This window comes from Haliotis rubra, unplaced genomic scaffold (genome assembly GCF_003918875.1).
Source record: "Haliotis rubra isolate DU_JTF1 unplaced genomic scaffold, ASM391887v1 Scf519, whole genome shotgun sequence".
NCBI lineage: Eukaryota > Metazoa > Mollusca > Gastropoda > Lepetellida > Haliotidae > Haliotis > Haliotis rubra.
In genome coordinates this window covers 495,580-515,723 of record NW_025767212.1, presented here as the reverse complement: position 1 = coordinate 515,723, position 20,144 = coordinate 495,580, and the positions used below count along the sequence as shown (strand labels likewise).

Below are 20,144 nucleotides of genomic sequence, written 5' to 3'. Positions count from 1 at the left end.
TAAAAAATAAAATTGACCCCGATCCATTGACCGTTAGTGTAATAATAAAACTGCATGAGTATTCACTTGAGTAGATGCCTATGAACTGGTTAGAATTGGTCTTCAGCAACCCATGCTTGTCGTAAGAGGTGACTAACGGGGTCTGGTTTTGGGGCCCTATCCACAAAACGTCCGTAGCACTATATCATTTGTAAGCCTATGGTAAAGTATAGAGTTACGATAGGTCGTAACGTTAAGAACGCTTTGTGGATCTGGGTCCAGTCTGGCTGACTTGGACGGGACACGTCATCGTATACCAATTGCGTAGATCGATGTTCATGATTTTGATCAGCGGATTGTCTGGTCCAGACTACGATTATTTACAGACCACCGCCTATAAGCTGAGTGCGGCGTAAAACAACAAGCAAATCAACAAACACTTGAGTAGAATTCGGCGAATTATTAATGGACTCATCGTCTTCATTTTCATTATCATTGAAGGAGTGAGTTTAGTTTTACGCCGCCTTTAGCAATGTTTCATCAATACCAAGGCGAGGGTCACCAGAAATAGACTCCAGACATCGTACCTATGTAGGGAATCGAACATGGGTCATCGCCTTGACGGAGCGAACGCTTTAACCACTAAGCTATCCTACCGCCCTATTATCATGGAAAATGTTTTGTATTATAATGACTATCTACGGAAGGCAGTGCCAGACAGGAGGAGCACCCGGCTGAATTACACAACCAGGTACAGAGGGCCAGAACTCCTAATTCCACAAGCGTCTTATCTCAAACTTGAAGTAATTACCTCACAGCCCGCCTTCCACAAACAAAATCTGGCTTGATCCAATACGTATTACAATCAGTAGCATGAAGCGAACCGTGGCGGCATGATTAGGTATAAGCCGGGAACTTACATCCAGTTAAAGAATACCGGTATACTGAACGTAATTCCTGTTTTCGTCACAAGCTGGTACAAATATCTCGCCATTGTTCACCTGTTCTGCGTTAGTGGGATATACTTCTTACCGCCACCTGTTCATTACTGCCTAGTTGTGGTGTATTTCTAACGTAATGTCTCTACAGTCGTGACTGGAATGAGTTTGTATAGAAACCGTTTTGTTAGTTTGTGAATTGATTTTCCAACCCCTGCCCACTGATCTTGGACTTGATCGACTGATTGACAATGGATACGAGACTATTGGAGATCACCGGCCGTGGAATCAATCTCCGGACGGGATCGATAACACCCAGGAGGTTCATGGGGGTTGTGAGTCGAAGCGCACCTGTAAGTAGGCATACCTGACTCGTGTGTTCAACTGATGTTATCAGAGGTCTTCTGTGATGCAGGCGGTAGATATATGTTCGGTGATTGTATCGTCAACTAGTCCTCGGAGTTATGACGTTGTGTTCAGGTAATACACCTTGTCTTTATGATGTTGTACCCAGGTAAAACACCTCGGAGTTAATGTTGTGCTCAGGTAAACACCTCGGAGTTATAATGCTGTGCTCAGGTAAAACACCTCGGAGTTATAATGTTGTGCCCAGGTAAAACACCTCGGAGTTATAATGTTGTGCTCAGGTAAAACACCTCGGATCTATAACGTTGTGCCCAGGTAAAACACCTCGGATCTATAACGTTGTGCTCAGGTAAAACACCTCGGAGTTATAATGTTGTGCTCAGGTAAAACACCTCGGATCTATTACGTTGTACCCAGGTAAAACACCTCAGAGTTATAATGTTGTGCTCAGGTAAAACACCTCGGATCTATAACGTTGTGCTCAGGTAAAACACCTCAGAGTTATAATGTTGTGCTCAGGGAAAACACCTCGGAGTTGTAATGTTGTGCTCAGGTAACACACCTCGGATCTATAACGTTGTACTCTGGTACTATTATGCTGTGTTCAGGAAAAACACCTAGGAGTTAAAATGTTGTGCTCAGGTAATATATCTCGGATTTATGATGGTACGTACAGGAAAATTGATTACACATTGGAGTTATAATGTGTTTGGGAAAACACCTCGGTGTTTGATGCTGTGCTCAGGTAAAACACCTCGGAGTAATGTTGTGTTTAGGCAATACACAACGGAGTTGATGTTGTGCTTAGGCAATACACATTGGATTTGTGCTGTGGTGTTCTACTGGGCCTAATCAGGATAAAATTCTGACAGTAAGATTCAGGGTTGCATTTTTATCATTCTGCAAGTGTAATTCATGTTCGCAAAACACACTGGCATGCCATGTCCTGTCCTACTCTAACCGTGTATATTCTTACAGTTGTATAATACGCTATCATGTCGAAAGAGTACGTCGTAATCATTTACACTTGCGTAACATACATTCATTTCGTGAGTATAAATCTTGAGCAAGATACGTACAACGCGCAATATATATTTTCTACACTTGGATGTGTCCACGTCTACAATATTCATAATCATGTGTATTAATGTGATATATATGTATATATGATTTTTGCATATACTGCAAAGACGGAGATTTATAAACACAAATGTCATAAAAATGGATTTCTATTTTAAACCGGAATGTATTTGTATACCAGTATACTGTACGTAATTCCTGTTTTCGTCACAAGCTGGTACAAATATCTGTGTAAATGAAAAACACTGGGTAGTTGGGATTGTATGCTCCCCGTGGAGCTGGGAATATCATTTAAATAGGCACTGCTGTGCTATATGGGTAGTAATGGCAGCTGTTCTGGTCCAATGAGCAATCACTTGGTGACTCAGTATAAGACTCAAGATTAAATGTTACCAATGCCGCATTAAGTTTCTTATGTATGGCTAGTTTATTATAGAATTAGCACTCATGTTCGCGTTCATCACACAAATGGATATGCTTCCAAACAAAATGTCAGGTTTTGAGATAACACGCAGCACCGTTTTCATTAGGGGTGGGTATTGCAGAGAATTTTCACATTGCCATATATTGCGATGCGAAAGCATATATTGCGATATGTATTGCAATATATTGCAAGAAGTATTTTTAAACATAAAACTACTTATAATCGAATTAATGCTTGATTTATAAAGCAAAAACACAACAAAATAACAATGCTTGATTAAGCTTTAACAACAACATTTAATCATGACAAAATAAAATGTAAATAATATTTGGCACAAATGAAACACGGAAATGTCCGACGATTTCCGAGTGTTACGAAGTTTTCCGAATGCAAGTCAAAATACCGGTTTTTGATCACCGTATCGCAATACGTATCGTTTTCATGTTTGAACCGGTAAATACCGGTAAACCGTTATATTGCGCAGCCCTAGTTTTCATGTGGTTGAGGTTTAGCAATCCCAACGCTTGTCAGGGGTGTTTCATTGTGTTTAAAACATAGTGTATAACTATAAATACCATATAATCCTAACTATAAGCAGGTAACGTGTCAAATGTTCCTTATCCAAACCTCTATCCAAGCCAAATGCATGTCTCTGCATAATAACAGCGTTTTAGGTAGGCTCTGTGAGCAACGCAGATAGCTGATGCAATGTAATCCCTGCATATCGTAGCATAGGTAGGTCATGGCATAGTTATAGCTTTATTGAATAGTTGACTTAAAACCTAATTTGGATAATTTTTAAGATGTCTGCTTTGAGATTATTTATAAAACAAGAGAGATCTATTATTTCAAGTCTGTTATGTCGACGTTTGCCCAGCTTAGGGTCATAGGTGGAAAAGGGAGACAGACCTAAAGGTCGTCTACGAAAGAAGACAGATCTGTTATGTTGAATTCCTACAATTTTAAGGTCATTAATAATACACGAGTTTGTTCTGGTATTTCGGAGTCAAGCCACTTTGAATTTATGTGTGAAACCATGGAGAATTGTTATGGTGAAGTCCGTTGGATGACACTTCACTTATGCCGTTATGTAATCATGTAGTGTATGTATGTTGATGCAGACCCACCGTAATGCATATATGAAAAGACTGAAATCTGCTTCATTATATGACTACTACATTTCGTATCGGTTGAATTGTCACCTACACGACTTGACACAATGTTAACCACGCCTGAGGTTAAGATAACAGTTACAATGTAATTGACCAGCACGTAAATGTACGTTTGGAGTATTTATACAACAAATAACGTTCTTTATTTTGTAGTTCTTGTACATAGCAATGACCATGTGTGGAACAGATAACATTCATTATGTCAAAGTTTACCTTCATGAGATCGGACCGCCTCCGTGGTGTAGTGGTTAGAGCGTCCGCCCGGAGAGCGGAAGGTCGCGCGTCATACCAAAAGACGTTAAAATACGGTACTTGTTGGTCCCTGCCTGGCGCTCGGCATTAATGGGTACAACAAGGACTGGTCGGCTCGGAGTCAGTATAATGTGTCTGAGTGGGGTATTCATGCTTCACTGCAGCGTGGTATCTCAGTGGGCTAGCACTATAAAACCAGCTTAAGTCGGGGCTAGTACAAGCAGCCGCACATACACATACACACGCATGCACATCGTCATATGAGCGAAATATTCTCAAGCACGACGTTAAACCCAATTTCACCTCACCTCACCTCACCTCACCTCACCTCACCTCACCTCATGATATCGTGTTTGCAACGTAGTATGCTCGTTATCCCATCATCAACGTGTTTTATTGATTTTAATGTCAAATCAAATAATGAAACAGTTCTGACATTGATACTGGAATAATATGTATAATACATTAGGACATTTTTGTAGGTAGAGAGAAGATAGGTAATATGAATATATATTCCAAAATCATTGACATTCTTTGTCATCTTCTTGGTCCATCTTACATTAAGAATTCCAAATGTAATAATGTAATCCATTCTTGGTGTCGCGTTTTCTTGATTCTTTGTTCTGGGCATACCCACATACAGTAATTCAGCACGACCCTTCTACTTGGACTCCATTATCTCGATATAACGTTTGTCACAGTGTAACACATATGCACACCGATGTCTCGAACTACGGGTTTCTCGACATATGTTCGACTGTCTACGACTGTTAATGTCTACAATGTATATACCTAACATATTTCATTGACTCATAAAGCCTACAAGATGTTTCAAAATAAACATAAAAATACAGTTGAAATATATGCGAGAGAGTATATTTTGGAGAGTATATATACCTAACATAATGACAATATTGAAGCGATTATTCAGGTACTCTAACTATGTGGGCTCCAATCGGAAATAAGTTTAAAACTAACTTAGTCAGGTTATAGTAATGCAAGATAAAAGGAGTTAATCATAGGATCCTCAAAACAAAATTCCAAAATTGATAACCTGGTAGTATTTTTGTATTAACATGTAATTTCACACTCAAAACAATGAGAAAGCATTTGGATACCATACATAAGGAGTGCATTAACCACTATAACTCCCTGGTATAGGAATATATATGGTACGGTTGTCTCGAAGTGAAAACTTGGCCTCTGCGTATTCCGTTTTAGTGGGCATTTTACGGTTGTGTCGAACCTCGGTTAACTCGAAGTGTTCGAGTCACTTCGACACAAAGGTGTGTGACAGTACTTTGTGCCCTCGTACACGGTAAATGTGTATGTGAATAGCTTCACTATGTCTAAAGTAGTGAACTGTGCAAACATGTCGGAATACTATAGAGAAAATCCTGGGTTCGAATCCCCACATGGGTACAATGTGTGAAGCCCATTTCAGGTGTCCCCCGCCGTGATGTTACTGGAATATTGCTAAAAGCGGCGTAAAACTAAACTCAGTCAGTCAGCAGTCAGTATAGAGAAAATGGAAATTATAGGAAATATAGCCTTTCGGTGAAAGGTATGGTGTAAATAGTCAAAAGTGGTTTTGAGAAATAAAAGGAACTATTTTATAAACGGATAATTTCTGGACATTCGTACATTTGTAGTTCCTATCTAGCACAGCATAACGCCGGGACAACAGAAATATATTCATACAAAGCGTTCACAGTGGTTTGTATTCTCAGTGCGTAGTCGATGTTCATAGAACCAACGCTACGTTACAGGCGATATGTTTGTGTATGAAATCAATATTTGCTGATTAACCGATCATCGATCACCTCATATCCAGGTAACTAACCTGTCTCTGTATTCACAACGTCGGGTGACGGACACGGAAGACAAACGTCCGGATATTAATCCCTTGCAGCTACAAAAAGAACATCATAGCTGCCAAACTGCTGATATATTGCCGAACTGGGATCAGAGAACGATACATGTTGATCTGAAGCTTAGAGGGACATTACGTGAGGTAGTGTTAAGGCCATGTGTCACGTCTAAATGGTGTGGTTTTGACGGTGGAATGTGACCACGTTGGGACCATGACGCAATACCCTGTCGGAGCGACGCACATCGCTGTTGCGTATCTGGGGCTCGCAAGGAACCTATGATTATTGGTTCGAGTGAGTGAGTAAGTTTAGTTTTACGCCGCTTTAAGCAATATTCCAGCAATATCACGGCGGGGGACACCAGAAATGGGCTTCACATAATGTACCCATGTGGGGAATCGAACTCGGGTCTTCGACGTGACGAGCGAACGCTTTAACCACTAGGCTACCCCACCGCCCCTTGTTGGTTCGAATCCCGTATTGCCCTGATTATGGTTTTGGGTTTGCCTGCACCATACCTGCGTTCGTGGGTTGCACCAAACTGGTAACTATCTAAGACATGTATGATTTAGTGATAGCTTCAACTTTAAACTGACTGACTCACTCACTCACCCAAAATCGAAAGTTCTCGCATTCTCGCAAGGTTTAAATATTTAACTAGTTTCCAAACGTCGAGGCTGCGACGTTGAAATTTAAAACTATAATTGTCATTATTGAAGTGTTGCGTGTTAGACTACACTTTTGCAGTGAACATTAGTGCGAATAGCAGGGCTTTCAAACTGTCATTGACGAAGATTCCCGAACAAGTGTAACCCTTTGAAACTAGCCCTCCCTTCCCATTAATGTGGTAAGAACCGAAAGAAATGGGTATCGGTTGGCCAACATGTCTCACCTGTTTGATCGTTAAGGTATCCCACAGTGTTGGACAGGCAGTGGCTGATTTGTTTGGACATGTTACGGGTATATCAAATGACTTCTCATTGTCTACACACTCAAGTGGAAACTTCAAGATATTTATGGACTAGACAGAGCATAAAATCCGCAATCAACTGTCTCCAGTTGTCACTCAATGAAGTCCAGGTGCCCCTTTACAAAACAACGTTTGCGATAAGACTGTCGTTAGTCTCTTTTATGGTCCGTAGTTACCATTACCTTAGCGCTAAGACTGTCAGTCTCTTTTATGGTCCGTAGTTACCATTACCTTAGCGCTAAGACTGTCAGTCTCTTTTATGGTCCGTAGTTACCATTACCTTAGCGCTAAGACTGTCAGTCTCTTTATGGTCCGTAGTTACCATTACCTTAGCGCTAAGACTGTCAGTCTCTTTTATGGTAGGTAGTTACCATTACCTTAGCGCTAAGACTGTCAGAGTCTCTTTTATGGTAGGTAGTTACCATTACCTTAGCGCTAAGACTGTCAGTCTCTTTATGGTCCGTAGTTACCATTACCTTAGCGCTAAGACTGTCAGAGTCTCTTTTATGGTCCGTAGTTACCATTACCTTAGCGCTAAGACTGTCAGAGTCTCTTTTATGGTAGGTAGCTACCATTACCTTAGCGCTAAGACTGTCAGAGTCTCTTTTATGGTAGGTAGCTACCATTACCTTAGCGCCAAGATTGTCAGAGTCTCTTTATGGTCCGTAGTTACCATTACCTTAGCGCTAAGATTTATGGTACGGGAGTTACGATTATCTTAGCGCTAAGATCGCTTTGTACAACGACACCTTGTTAATGTGTTATTGGAATGTTTAAGTTTAGGTCCTCTGCGATGCTACTACTTACGAGATGGCTAATGTTATATACTGCTCACTTTGGCTAATGTGATATACTGCTCACTATGGCTAATGTGATATACTGCTCACTATGGCTAATGTGATATACTGCATACTATGGCTAATGTGATATACTGCTCACTATGGCTAATGTGATATACTGCTCACTATGGCTAATGTGATATGGCTAATTGTGCATAGTCATCATTTTCGACTTTTTCGCAGTATTCCGAAATGTTCTGTCTTTTGTATTAATTTCAATCAAAAGGACGAACCAACGTTTTCACTGAATGTACGTACATACATATTTATGTACGTATGTATATTGTCTGTGTGTGTGTAGGTAGGTACGTACATTTTTTGTACGTACATATGTACTGCCACTTACCTAGTGAATATTTTGTATTACATATATATACGTGATGTTTAAATGAAATCGTTCATAAAATATAACATAGTAGCAACTCCGCACGAAGATAACAGTATCAGACACAAAGTGAAATAAATGACACATAACGTGCGTGTTTTTACGTATTTGACACTTTGGCAATATTGACATTGGCATTTGATTACTTGTTTGAATTGCGGCTATTGGATATCGAATAAATACTAAAACCAGTCAAGATATTATGTGACGTTTGTACAACGTGACGTTACCATTGACGTGTGGTCAATCCATAACACTCTATTCAAGATGGACATTCCATTTAACAATAAAAAGCAACACATGCCTATTAACGTTTTATTTTCATAAAATACTATTTTTAAATCAAATAATTCGATAAAAGCGTTCAACAATGAACAATAACGAAAACAATTGATCAGGACACAACGCTACATTGAGTAATTGTCGTACTTGTGTCTAGCAGATTGCCCTTTGACCTGTTACTGAACTATCTTCTAATCAATATTGGTTTCCAAGCGCTCGGTAAACGCTGGCTACTTTATAGCTCACAGGAGATATTTGTTTACAACCCCCAGTTGCTTCACTGTAAGATCCCTGTCGGTGAGGGCAGTCAGCTACTGGGTAATATCGTAAAGTCTGCGTGCACAGCTTAAACGGTGTGTTTTGAAATTGGACGTAATTGGGGATAAATTGCTTGCTGTGTCGTGGTGAGTATATCACGGTGTCTGGTGTTAGTGATGTATGTGTTTGCTTGTCTTGGTTCAATGCTTGTCGGGAATTCAATTTCAAAAGCCGAAGCCCAGTGTGAACCTGGTTATGAAAATTGTGACATATTCTGGGTCGACTGTTGAAGGAATCGAGACAGGGAGCAATGTGAATTCTTCTATTCTTCTATTTGTGTTATTTTGCAATGAAAGGACGAACCAACGTTTTACTGTATCCTCCCATTACAATCCCGGAATCGATTTAGTCCTGAGTACATACGGTTTTCTTAAGTCAACTAAACTGGGGATAGGGCTGTCCAATTCTGCTGTGTCATCGAACACTCATGGGGTGGGCCAGCTGCTCATGATTTTGGTCACTCGTTCACCAGTCCAAGGCTCTATCATTTACAGGTCGCTGTGAAATAGATGGACTGTTGTCTGGTGCGCTGTAAACCAACATTCACTCACGCATTATTTAACAATACTATATCCTGATTGTCGTGCTTCATGTTTCCTAATTTGAATCATGTTTTAATACAATACGCCGCGATTAGCGATAGTTTAACTAGTTCATTGTAGCCAGTAAATATCCATGATGGACAAAACAGTGGTTGGTAATGCGAGCAACGGCTAGGGCTGTCAGGTAGAATGACACCGACAACACACATTGTGTAAGCACGCGAGTCACTTCCTAGTCGGATTATTTTCAATATATTCTGTCTCTGAATCTCCACGTGGCTTGGCATTTACTAACTTCACATGGTAAACCCATATCTTCCTAATGTTTGTGTATGTTTCCATGTGTGCGTCGGGTACAACTGAAAGGCAGGATATGCTCACCTTTTCCCAAAATCCTGTGTCGTCGCCATTTGATTTGCTAATGAAGTGATCGGATTCAAACTATGGACTATGCTTTCAGGAAATATTTCTTGTCATTTATGGAAAGGGTATTGTCGCTTTAATGACCTATATATTTGCTGGAATTAGAGTGAGCATTAGGGGTTCATGAAGGGATAGCTTAGGGGCATACAGGGTTTATGGGGGTTACTTTAGGAATGTTGCTCGCATGCGTTTTCTGATTAATTTGTGCTACTGAGCAGCAGAAACCGGAGAACATGGTACTTATTGGACAATGTTCATTTGAGAAGCTGAAAGCAGAGGAAAGTATGTCTAATTGACAATGTTCATTTGAGAGGCAGAAACCGGAGGAAATTATGTTTATTGGACAATGCTTATTTGAGAGGCAGAAACCGGAGGAAATTATGTTCATTGGACAATGTCTATTTAAGAGGCTTAAACCGGAGGAAAAGATGTGCATGGGACGATGTTTATTTGAGAGGCAGAAACCGGAGGAAATCATGTTTATTGAACGATGTTTATTGAGCAACATAAACCCGCATGAAAACATATTTATTGGACAATGTTCATTAGAGTAGCAGAAACCGGAGGAAAAGATATTTATTGGACAATGCTCATTTGAGCAGCAGAAACCAGAAGTAAAGATATTTATTGGACAATGTTCATTTGAGTAACAGAAACCGGAAGTAAAGATATTTATTGGACAATGTTCATTTGAGAGGCAGAAACCGGAGGAAATTATGTTTATTGGACAATGTTTATTAAAGAGGCTTAAACCGGAGGAAAAGATGTGCATTGGACGATGTTTATTTGAGAGGCATAAACCGGAGGAAATTATGTTTATTGGACAATGTTTATTTAAGACGCATAAACCGGAGGAATATATGTGCATGGGACGATGTTTATTTGAGAGGCAGAAACTGGAGGAAATCATGTTTATTGGACGATGTTTATTTGAGCAACATAAACCCGCATGAAAAGATATTTATTGGACAATGTTCAATTGAGTAGCAGAAACCGGAGGAAAACATATTTATTGGACAATGCTCATTTGAGTAACAGAAACCGGAGGAAAAGATATTTATTGGACAATGTTCATTTGAGTAACAGAATCCAGAGGAAAAGATATTTATTGGACAATGTTCATTTGAGCAACAGAAACCAGAAGTAAAGATATTTATTGGACAATGTTCATTTGAGAAGCAGAAACCGGAGGAAAAGATATTTATTGGACAATGTTCATTTGAGTAGCAGAAACCGGAGGAAAAGATATTTATTAGACAATGTTCATTTGAGCAACTGAAACCAGAAGTAAAGATATTTATTAGACAATGTTCATTTGAGTAACAGAAACCGGAAGAAAAGATATTTATTGGACAATGCTCATTTGAGTAACAGAAACCGGAAGTAAAGAAATTTATTGGACAATACTCATTTGAATAACAGAAACCGGAAAAAAAGATATTTATTGGACAATGCTCATTAGAGTAACATAAACCGGAAGAAAAGATATTTATTGGACAATGTTCATTTGAGCAGCAGAAACCAGAGGAAAAGATATTTATTGGACAATGCTCATTTGGGTAGCAGAAACCAGAAGAAAAGATGTTAATTGGACCATGTTCATTTGAGTAGCAGAAACCGGAGGAAAAGAAATCTATTGGACAATGTTCATTTGAGTAGCAGAAACCGGAGGAAAAGAAATCTATTGGACAATGTTCATTTGAGTAGCAGAAACCGAAGGAAAAGATATTCATTGGACAATGTTCTTTTGAGTAGCCGAAACCAGAGTAAATTACGCTAATTGGACAATGCTCATTTGAGAAGCAGAAACCGGACGAAAATATGTTTATTAGACAAAGCCAATCAGACACACACTTCGAGCAATATTACAAAAAACGATTTTGTTGTTAAACGACTTGCACGACGGCAGTCACTCACAGAAAGTATACGTACTTGCAAAAAGCCGTCAGGGTGTGATGGCACAGATTTAACTCGAAACCCATCCCCCGATCCATTCAGTAAATAGGTTTCTTTAGGTATTTACAATATGTCTACGTTAACACAACGAATATTGTGATCCACTCACTCACTCAGCATCGGGTGGACATTCACTAACATGTTAATATCATGAACGCGGTGTGGACGGAGAGGTGGTCGATGTCGATGGTCACGCCATGACAAGAAGATGTGTATCTATGATTGTTTTGACCCATTGGAGAAAGACATCAAAATGCCGGATTAGCGTAGTGAAATACAGCCCGGGTATACGGGTCTATGTCACGCTACAGGCTAACCTGTCATTGATTTTGGCCTGTTAGATATGGATCCTATCACAGGGTAGTGAGATAGGTGGATCTGAGTGGCAACTGGGTGGGAGTATGGTTTAGAGATAAAGCGTTGGATATGAGTGTGGTGGAGAGAGGGGACAGCGGCGTGGCATGGCGTGCGTTGGGGTGACGATGAGTGGCACGATGGGTCTGACTGGATTATAAGGTTACGAGCATGACATATGAGCATTAAGAGGAAAGACACGCTATAAATTGTATTCTGTTTGTTATGCAACTTTAACTGTTAAACAGTCTACAGGATGTAGACATAAAAGTACATTTTAGCGACAACACCCTAGATGTTTTCAGTTTCATTAAAAATCCATAAGCGTCCAGTGTACGATTCCGAATATGTCATGATCACATGTTCTGTATCACCATCAGAACGTGATGATACCAGGTGTGCACGAAATGTTGAGCATATCCTCCCTAACCGGTGGCAAACACACACAAAGGCAAGTTAATTATATACTAAATGATACTCAAAATTGAATCCCATCGTCCATATTTTGTGTCACTGAAATGTTCTCCAAGTGTCTATTTGTGTTACTAAGGCATTGAACGTTGCAACGTTCTCCTATAAACGTCCAAGCAAAAGTCGTTCGAACATAAACTATGATATAATAAAGAGTACTATACAGAAGATAAACATTCAATTGGAGATTGGAATTTATCTCGAATCTTAACAAAATAAGGCTAAGTGAACATTTGCTAGAAACTATTAGGTTGGAGGAGGTGCATTCGGAGTTCTACTAATGAGAAACTAAACATCTAGCCGCCCTTTCCCAGTTTTACGTTACAGATATTAAGAAGTTTTTAATGATATCAATACATACATTTATTTATATTCAAAATCGAATGGTTGAAAACAATAAAACGGATGTATTTTTAGTTTTCTCAAAATATTTCTATTTTCGTCACAAAATCGATTCAAGATAACAATAAAATTGAAATGTTTTCAGATTGCAATAGATACTATCCAATAAAAGAAACGCATAGGCGTTTTGTATTTTTAAAAATCTATTAATTACGAATTGGGTTCAAACAATCGTCAACATATGTAACAAAAGTGTTGATAGCATGACATTACACTATTGCACAAGTGAAATATCTACTTTACCTGAAAATGTTGATTTTGATGAGATTTCTTACAAGAATTAAAAAGGCATCGCCACAACGCAACAGAAATCACCTTCCAAAAGAAAGTGCGCAGCAAAAGGCATGCACTGTCTGGCTATAAAAATTCAGATTACTTTAGGAAATCGGCGTTCGTTTTGAAGGAGTTTCAAGGTCAAATCACCATGCCACGTCTTGACGCTGCGACACGGAACATCGCAATTGAAGAATGCACGCTGGAGATTACCAATTTTCTGTTGCCAGGCGTCTGAAAGTTAGTTTGAGCACGATATCACAATTTAGAACAATAATTTATTCACTGATCTCTTAAATCACATTTGTGATACCAATAAATATATTTGATTTTGCGATAACAGTAGCATATTTGCTGATATTGTCTAATGAATTATTCATTTCATAAAACAGGTTAATATATGGTAAAACTGCGTCTAATAATCCGTACAGTAAGATGCTTACATGTATATAGTGTATTGAAACTTTCTCCAGAGTTCATTCAGGGTTCACGTGATGACGGAAAACGTAGACCACACGCGATATATACATATATTAGAGCGGAGAACGGAATCATTTCTGGATCGCTATCGCAGGGCCTACTTGTAACAAGACCAGCCAATGTACTTTGGTATGGATTATTGGACAATGTCTTCATCAAGGATATTCCTGATGTCTGTTCACCAGTTACCGAATGTTGCTGATGTGAAGTCTGAGTGAGTAGGCAATATTTCTGTTATATCAAGGCAAGCCAGCTTTCTAGGCCTAACGTCACACAGGTAGGTAATATTTATCACCTTGGTGAAACCACCAGCACAGGTATGGTGCCGACAAACCAAGGTTAAAGGTCAGAGCAAATCTGGGATTTAAACACAGGATCCGCTGATTATTTCAACTAAGAATATTGCTGTATTGAACAGCCTTGACTCAGTTTTAATATATTTTAATTCATGGCAATGGATACATGGTGCATTGGGTTATAATGTAATAACCTATCAGGAAATCAAAGAATATACAGAGTGCAGAAAACCAGTACTTAATTAATACTATACACTACGGTTATAACGAACCCAAAGGGGCCACAAATTCTAGTTCGTTATAACCGTAGTTTGTTAGCTCTATGACATAAGCATTTCAACTAAAATATACACCGAGTAGACGGTGTAAACACACAGCTCGTTATATCCATCAGTTCGTTATAACCATAGTGTGTTAGCTCTATGACATAAGCATTTCAACTAAAATATACACCTAGTGGACGGTGTAAAAACACAGCTCGTTATATCCATCAGTTCTTTATAAACGTAGTTTGTTAGCTCTATGACATAAGCATTTCAACTAAAATATACACCTAGTGTAGACTGAGGCCGTCTTTCGTTTTATACACAGAATACAGCCATACTTAGAAATACTAACATTTCATTCACATTGTTCTAATCAAAGTGCTGATATTGTCACATACGGTAACTACGCTATCGACGAGATGATATTATATATTATACGTTTAATATATAAAACATAACGCCACACTGGTATTGTGTGAGTCATATAGCGCCCATTAACATGTAACAAAATGCTCCGAGAAGTGCTAATAAATATAAGCCTTGACCTTTCAATTCGACCCTTCTGTGAGGCTTTGTCAAAACCACAATGCGTCATAAAGCCCAGGTATATTACCTCGCGAGATGTATACGCCCTATTGGTTAAATACAATGGTTATTAACAGCGAGTTGTGCGAGACATTTGAAACTGTAGCAGGAACATGGCGGTGCAGCACAATGCCTACCGTCGAGCCTAGACAGCTCCCTCAATAGGCGGTGCTGCTTGTATGTATACCCTGACATTGTCTATATGCCTGAACTATACGTCACGTACCGCGTCTGGTGTGCGTGACATGCATTACATGATGCACTGAAGTGTGACTGACGATGGAAGATGATATAACTTGCACGTGACTATCACCACGACACGCGAAGGAGTGAGCATGGTTTTACGCCGCTTTTAGCAATATTCTAGCAACATCGCGGCGGGGCACCAGAAATAGGCTTCACATATTGTACCCATGTGGAGAATCGAACCTGGACGAGCGAACGCTTTAACCACTAGGCTACCCCGCCACCAGCGCGACACGTGAATCTGTATATATTATACTGACGTGGATCCAGAGATCCCTCTCGTTATGAAAGGAAATACACCTTTCTGCGTTTTATGTGTTAGGGCTGTATTTAGTGTAAACGCATTGCACTAAACGCTATAACTCATTCATTTGGTGATGTGTTTTTTCACACGCCATCTCAGTTTAATTCATGCGAGCGCCTTCAGTCACGAATAGACTGCCTTGAGAGCGGAAGGTCGAGGTTATATATGATATAGTGGCTGGCGTTACGCTACATAGCGTCCGGCATTAAGGAATAAACCAAGGTCTTGTCGGCCCAGATTAATTGTCTCGGTTGTGTATGCATGTTAAACTGTTGCATTTAACTCAGTGGGATGGTAAGATGTAACTCGTATAGGTCTGGGCAGTTACAAGCAGCCACGGTCAAATACACGCACGGCCACACACACACACGCACGTACGTACACGCGCGACATGTTATATGCAAGTGGGGCAATCTTGAACGCTATGTTAAAGTCCATCTCCTCTCACCTCACCTCATCTCAAATCAACTCATCTCACCTCTCACCTCACCTCACCTCACCTCACCTCACCAATCCTGAACATAGGGGCTGTGGTGGTAGCCTCGTGGCTAAAGCGTCCGCTCGTCACACCGAAGACCCGGGTACGATTCCTTCACATGGGTACAATGTGTGAAGTCCATTTCTGGTGTTCCCCGCAGTGATATTGCTGGAATTTTGCTAAAAGCGGAGTAAAGCCGCACTCACTCACTCACCTGAACATATCTACCCCTCCATGTTTTGTGATATATGATTAAAATCTTACTACAGTTTTGCCTTTACATTTTCAGATGACAAGATGTGTCGGCCAGCCTACCATGTCTGTGTCCTATAAGAGGAACACCTCCACCCCCAGTGACATTAAAACCCTCAGTGTGGACGATATTTACCTTCTAGCAGAGAAAGAAAGGGCAAGGTCATCCTACCGGAACCGCCGCCATGTTCTAGAACTTGCCCAGAAGGATGTGCGCCGCGACGACGGTCTGTCAAGGCCACACTCCAGTGCTAGCCGCATCCTGCACAAGCATCACAGTCTCACCACCTCGTTAGATCCCCAGATGGACCGGAGAAGCAGAATGAGTTCAGCCCATTCTACGCTGAAGCCGAACACTCCGGATCCGGACGATGAAAACCTGGACGAGGTGAGATCTTCTCACTCCTGCGAAGTCATGGGACCGAGCGCTTGTCACGAGTGCCGGAAGTCCAAGTCACGTGCCAAGAGTAGGGATCATGCAGATGCCTCGTTTCCAAGTCTGAGGGTGACTCAGCAGAATATTACCACATCTACTCTGGTGAAGCGTCTGTACCCCGGGATGAGTAATGCTGATATCCATACAAAAATAGCCCGTGGTGAAATAGCACGGTCCCACCTCCCCAAGGCTTTGCAGTGTCACACCGCCGCTAACAACAACCCTGTCGAAACTGATGATGCAACGCGGAGAGAGAAACTCAAACAAAACGAAAAAACTGCTTTCACGATAGCCAGACTGAAAAACAAGCTGAAGCGGGGAACGCCAAGCACACCGATGTACTTCCATAACATCCACGACCTTAATTACAAAATTTTGTCAGGAAAGGTCCCGCGTGAGTTAGGATTCACTAACTTGTCAAAATCCCACGCCGGTAAGAAAAACGATACAAGGCGAGATTCCGCTGTCGATTCCTTGTTCCCTGTTTTCGTGAGTCCACGAAAAGTCACAATGTATAAGGAGCCATCATATAAGACATACTTCGGTCCTCCATTATTGCCGAGGGCTAGCCAGAAACCAGAACCGTCCTTCTTTGCGGGTTCTGATTTTGAATACAAGCTTCCAGAAAGACTTCCGGATAAGTTGGTATTCGTAGACACGATGAGGCAACGCCTCCACTCCGCCATCTCCCTCGCCTCTTCCGTCATCAGCGACGACACCGAGTCACAGTCTATTGACAAACTAGAAAATACTGAATAGTCTTTGACAGTGACAGTCGTCGTATCATGATCTCCGACTTCTTAAAGATGTGCCAGTTCTAGCCAAGAGAAAGTCATGTTATCGTTCATGAATCAAAAGCGTTCATGTTCATGTTCATGTTCATGTTCATGTTCATGAATCGATCGTGGAGGCATATATGTGTTCATAATATTGAATATATAGTGTTACTTTAAAGTAACTATCACACCTTTTACTTGCCATCACTATGTTCCATGTGCTATTATACCGTTCGAAAAGTTAATACACGGTATTTAGAACATGTCAAAACGTATGTCAGTTTTATAACTGCTCACTTGAACATGAAGTGACTGATGAAAATATAAAACATACAAAATTTCAGAAAGTCTGTTGTGGGCTTCATAATTGTCTAATGACAAATTATGTTTATATAGATATGCACTACATATGTTCTTGATATTGAATAAATATTATCCTATTAAATGGCACATCCCACCTTGAGTGTCTGTGAGAGAAGATGAGTTTCCCTACAGTGAACTTATAGCTGCTGAAACACCAGTAAATTTTATAAATGTAACAGAACAGCCCTGATTGAATTGTGAGAATTCTTTGTGATTTTTGGCACGTGTTATGGGCGACACCACGTGGGATTTGCATGTATTACTTTTATTATTTGCAGAAAGTATTGTACTTATCAAATACGTCTTCAGTATGCAGTCGTCTCTTGTGGACCCAAGGACATTCGAGTGCCTCGCTGACCGAGGTAGTAGACAAAAGTGTTACTGTTATGAACACCTGAGGTGTGGCCTCACCACGTGCATGGTGTTTATATAGTGACAGAAGAGCATGTCAAATGGGTTTATTTTCACAATTTAAACGTTTTGATAAAAACGTCTGAACTGCGATATCGTTGGGTAAACAATGTAACGTTTTCTGGTGCGTGTTGCGAGATCTGGGAGTGGAGGGTATTGTGTATAAAAGTGTTTAGTTTCATTTATGTCAACAACATATGCTGGGTGACGAGTGCGGTCCTCAGGTGCTGTTTTCATAGGTGTCCAATCACAGCAGATGAAGATAATATATCAGCACAATGATCACAGTGATTGCGAGGTTCTTCTGTTTTTCGGAATGTTTATTCATGAGTAAACAATATTGCAATGGATCTATAATACATGCATGTAAGACATATCCTCGGTGTCGTCATTTTAGGGTCGCCTAGGTATGTTTGGTGTTACACATGAACATATTATACCAACGGGCGGATACAGCTTTTTGAGAGGGGGTAGGGTGGATGCAAAGTTCATTTTCATCCATTTTCACGAGAGTTTCAATTGTCGTTTAATAAACGTACCGGATTACATCGGGTTTTAAGGCAAATTTTCAGTACAAATTATATTAATTGAACACTGCTGAAGACCCGGGTTCAATTCCCCACATGAGCACAATATGTGAAGCCCATTTCTGCAGGCCCCCGCAGTGGTATTGTGGAATATTCCTAAAAGCGGCGTAAAACCATACTCACTCACTCAATCGTCTCAACACAGCAAGTCGATTTATAACGTCAGATTTTATGGGTGCTTCGTGAACCTTCAGATGAAATATCAGAGAAATTGAAAATAGTCTTCCCAACAAAATAAATGTTGAATCAATATATCATTCAAATTCCCTTTTACAGCTATGTGTGGTATAGAGCAACTGTTGCATCTCAGGTAATCTCAGATAAATTTAGTTTTAAAATCTGGATTAACAAATTATGTAAAGAAGCTATAAACGTTTTATATTATAGACGTTCCCAGACATAAACGCCCGGATCATGAATAAGTATCCACACTAAAGGGGTTTCACTTATACATGTGTAGTGAGTAGAGGAGTATCCATAGTGTCTGCAATACATTTCACAGTACCGGACCGTATTAACCTGCGTGCGATAACTGTTCGGCTATCGCGGCTTGTGTAGTTGGCTTCTCACGTATAACCGGCCTTTAAAGATGTCGTAATGAGAGAGACACAAACATACCAAAGGTTGAAGTTTCAGGAATGCTGTTCACATTTATATGTCCTTGGATATTGTTTCAAATTCTGAAAATATTTACGCTCACAAACATTTAGAAGCGGCCTATAAATCATTTTCCATCGTACCATAGAGTCAAGGCAGGCTGTATTCGGTATTTCCTAAGAGTGAGTGAGTGAGTATGGTTTTACGCCGCTTTTAGCAATATTCCAGCAATATCACGGCGGGGGACACCAGAAATGGGCTTCACACATTGTGCCCATGTGGGGATTCGAACCCGGGTCTTCGGCGTGACGAACGAACGCTTTAACCACCAGGCTACACCACCGCCCCTGTATTTCCGAAGAACATAATACAATCTCAACATTCGCTTGTTTGCTTGTTGTTTAACGCCGCACTCAGCAATATTCCAGCTATATGGCGGCGGTTTGTAAATAATCGAGTCACCGGACCATCACGTGATCAATAGCATGAACATCGATCCTCGCATTTGGGATACAATGCCATGTGTCAACCAAGTCAGCGAGCCAGACCACCCTATCCCGACAAGAATGGGTAGCTAAAGACAAATTCTAAACCAGATCTTCAGGGATCAACATTCGATAACGATGGTATAATATGTTCCAGGCGCATTTCCCATAACTGAAAAATCAGTAAATTTAAAAGCGTCCAAACCCGGTAGTTGAACTTGAAGGCTCGCAATTCAGTGATCTAACGCCGACCTTGATATCTTTCAAACTCAGAAATTTATTTCG

General features: G+C 40.3%; 1 protein-coding gene across 2 annotated transcripts; it reads left to right on the top strand.

The window, feature by feature from the left end:
- The first annotated feature begins 1,292 nt into the window (after window positions 1–1,292).
- Window positions 1,293–17,965, top strand: LOC124292483. Of its 2 annotated transcripts, none has more exons than XM_046729572.1 (2): window positions 1,293–1,397; window positions 16,242–17,965. In XM_046729572.1, exon 2 carries the CDS (start codon window positions 16,242–16,244, stop codon window positions 17,397–17,399), a length of 1,158 nt encoding a protein of 385 aa, XP_046585528.1. In that variant the 5' UTR covers window positions 1,293–1,397; the 3' UTR covers window positions 17,400–17,965. The 2 variants fall into 2 exon arrangements, with proteins under 2 accessions (XP_046585528.1, XP_046585527.1); XM_046729571.1 differs by lacking the exon at window positions 1,293–1,397 and adding an exon at window positions 8,847–8,962.
- The last annotated feature ends 2,179 nt before the right edge of the window (window positions 17,966–20,144 follow it).

Coding starts and splice junctions, on each gene's coding strand:
- LOC124292483 (XM_046729572.1), top strand. CDS start 16,242: ATGACAAGATGTGTCGGCCAGCCTACCATGTCTGTGTCCTATAAGAGG.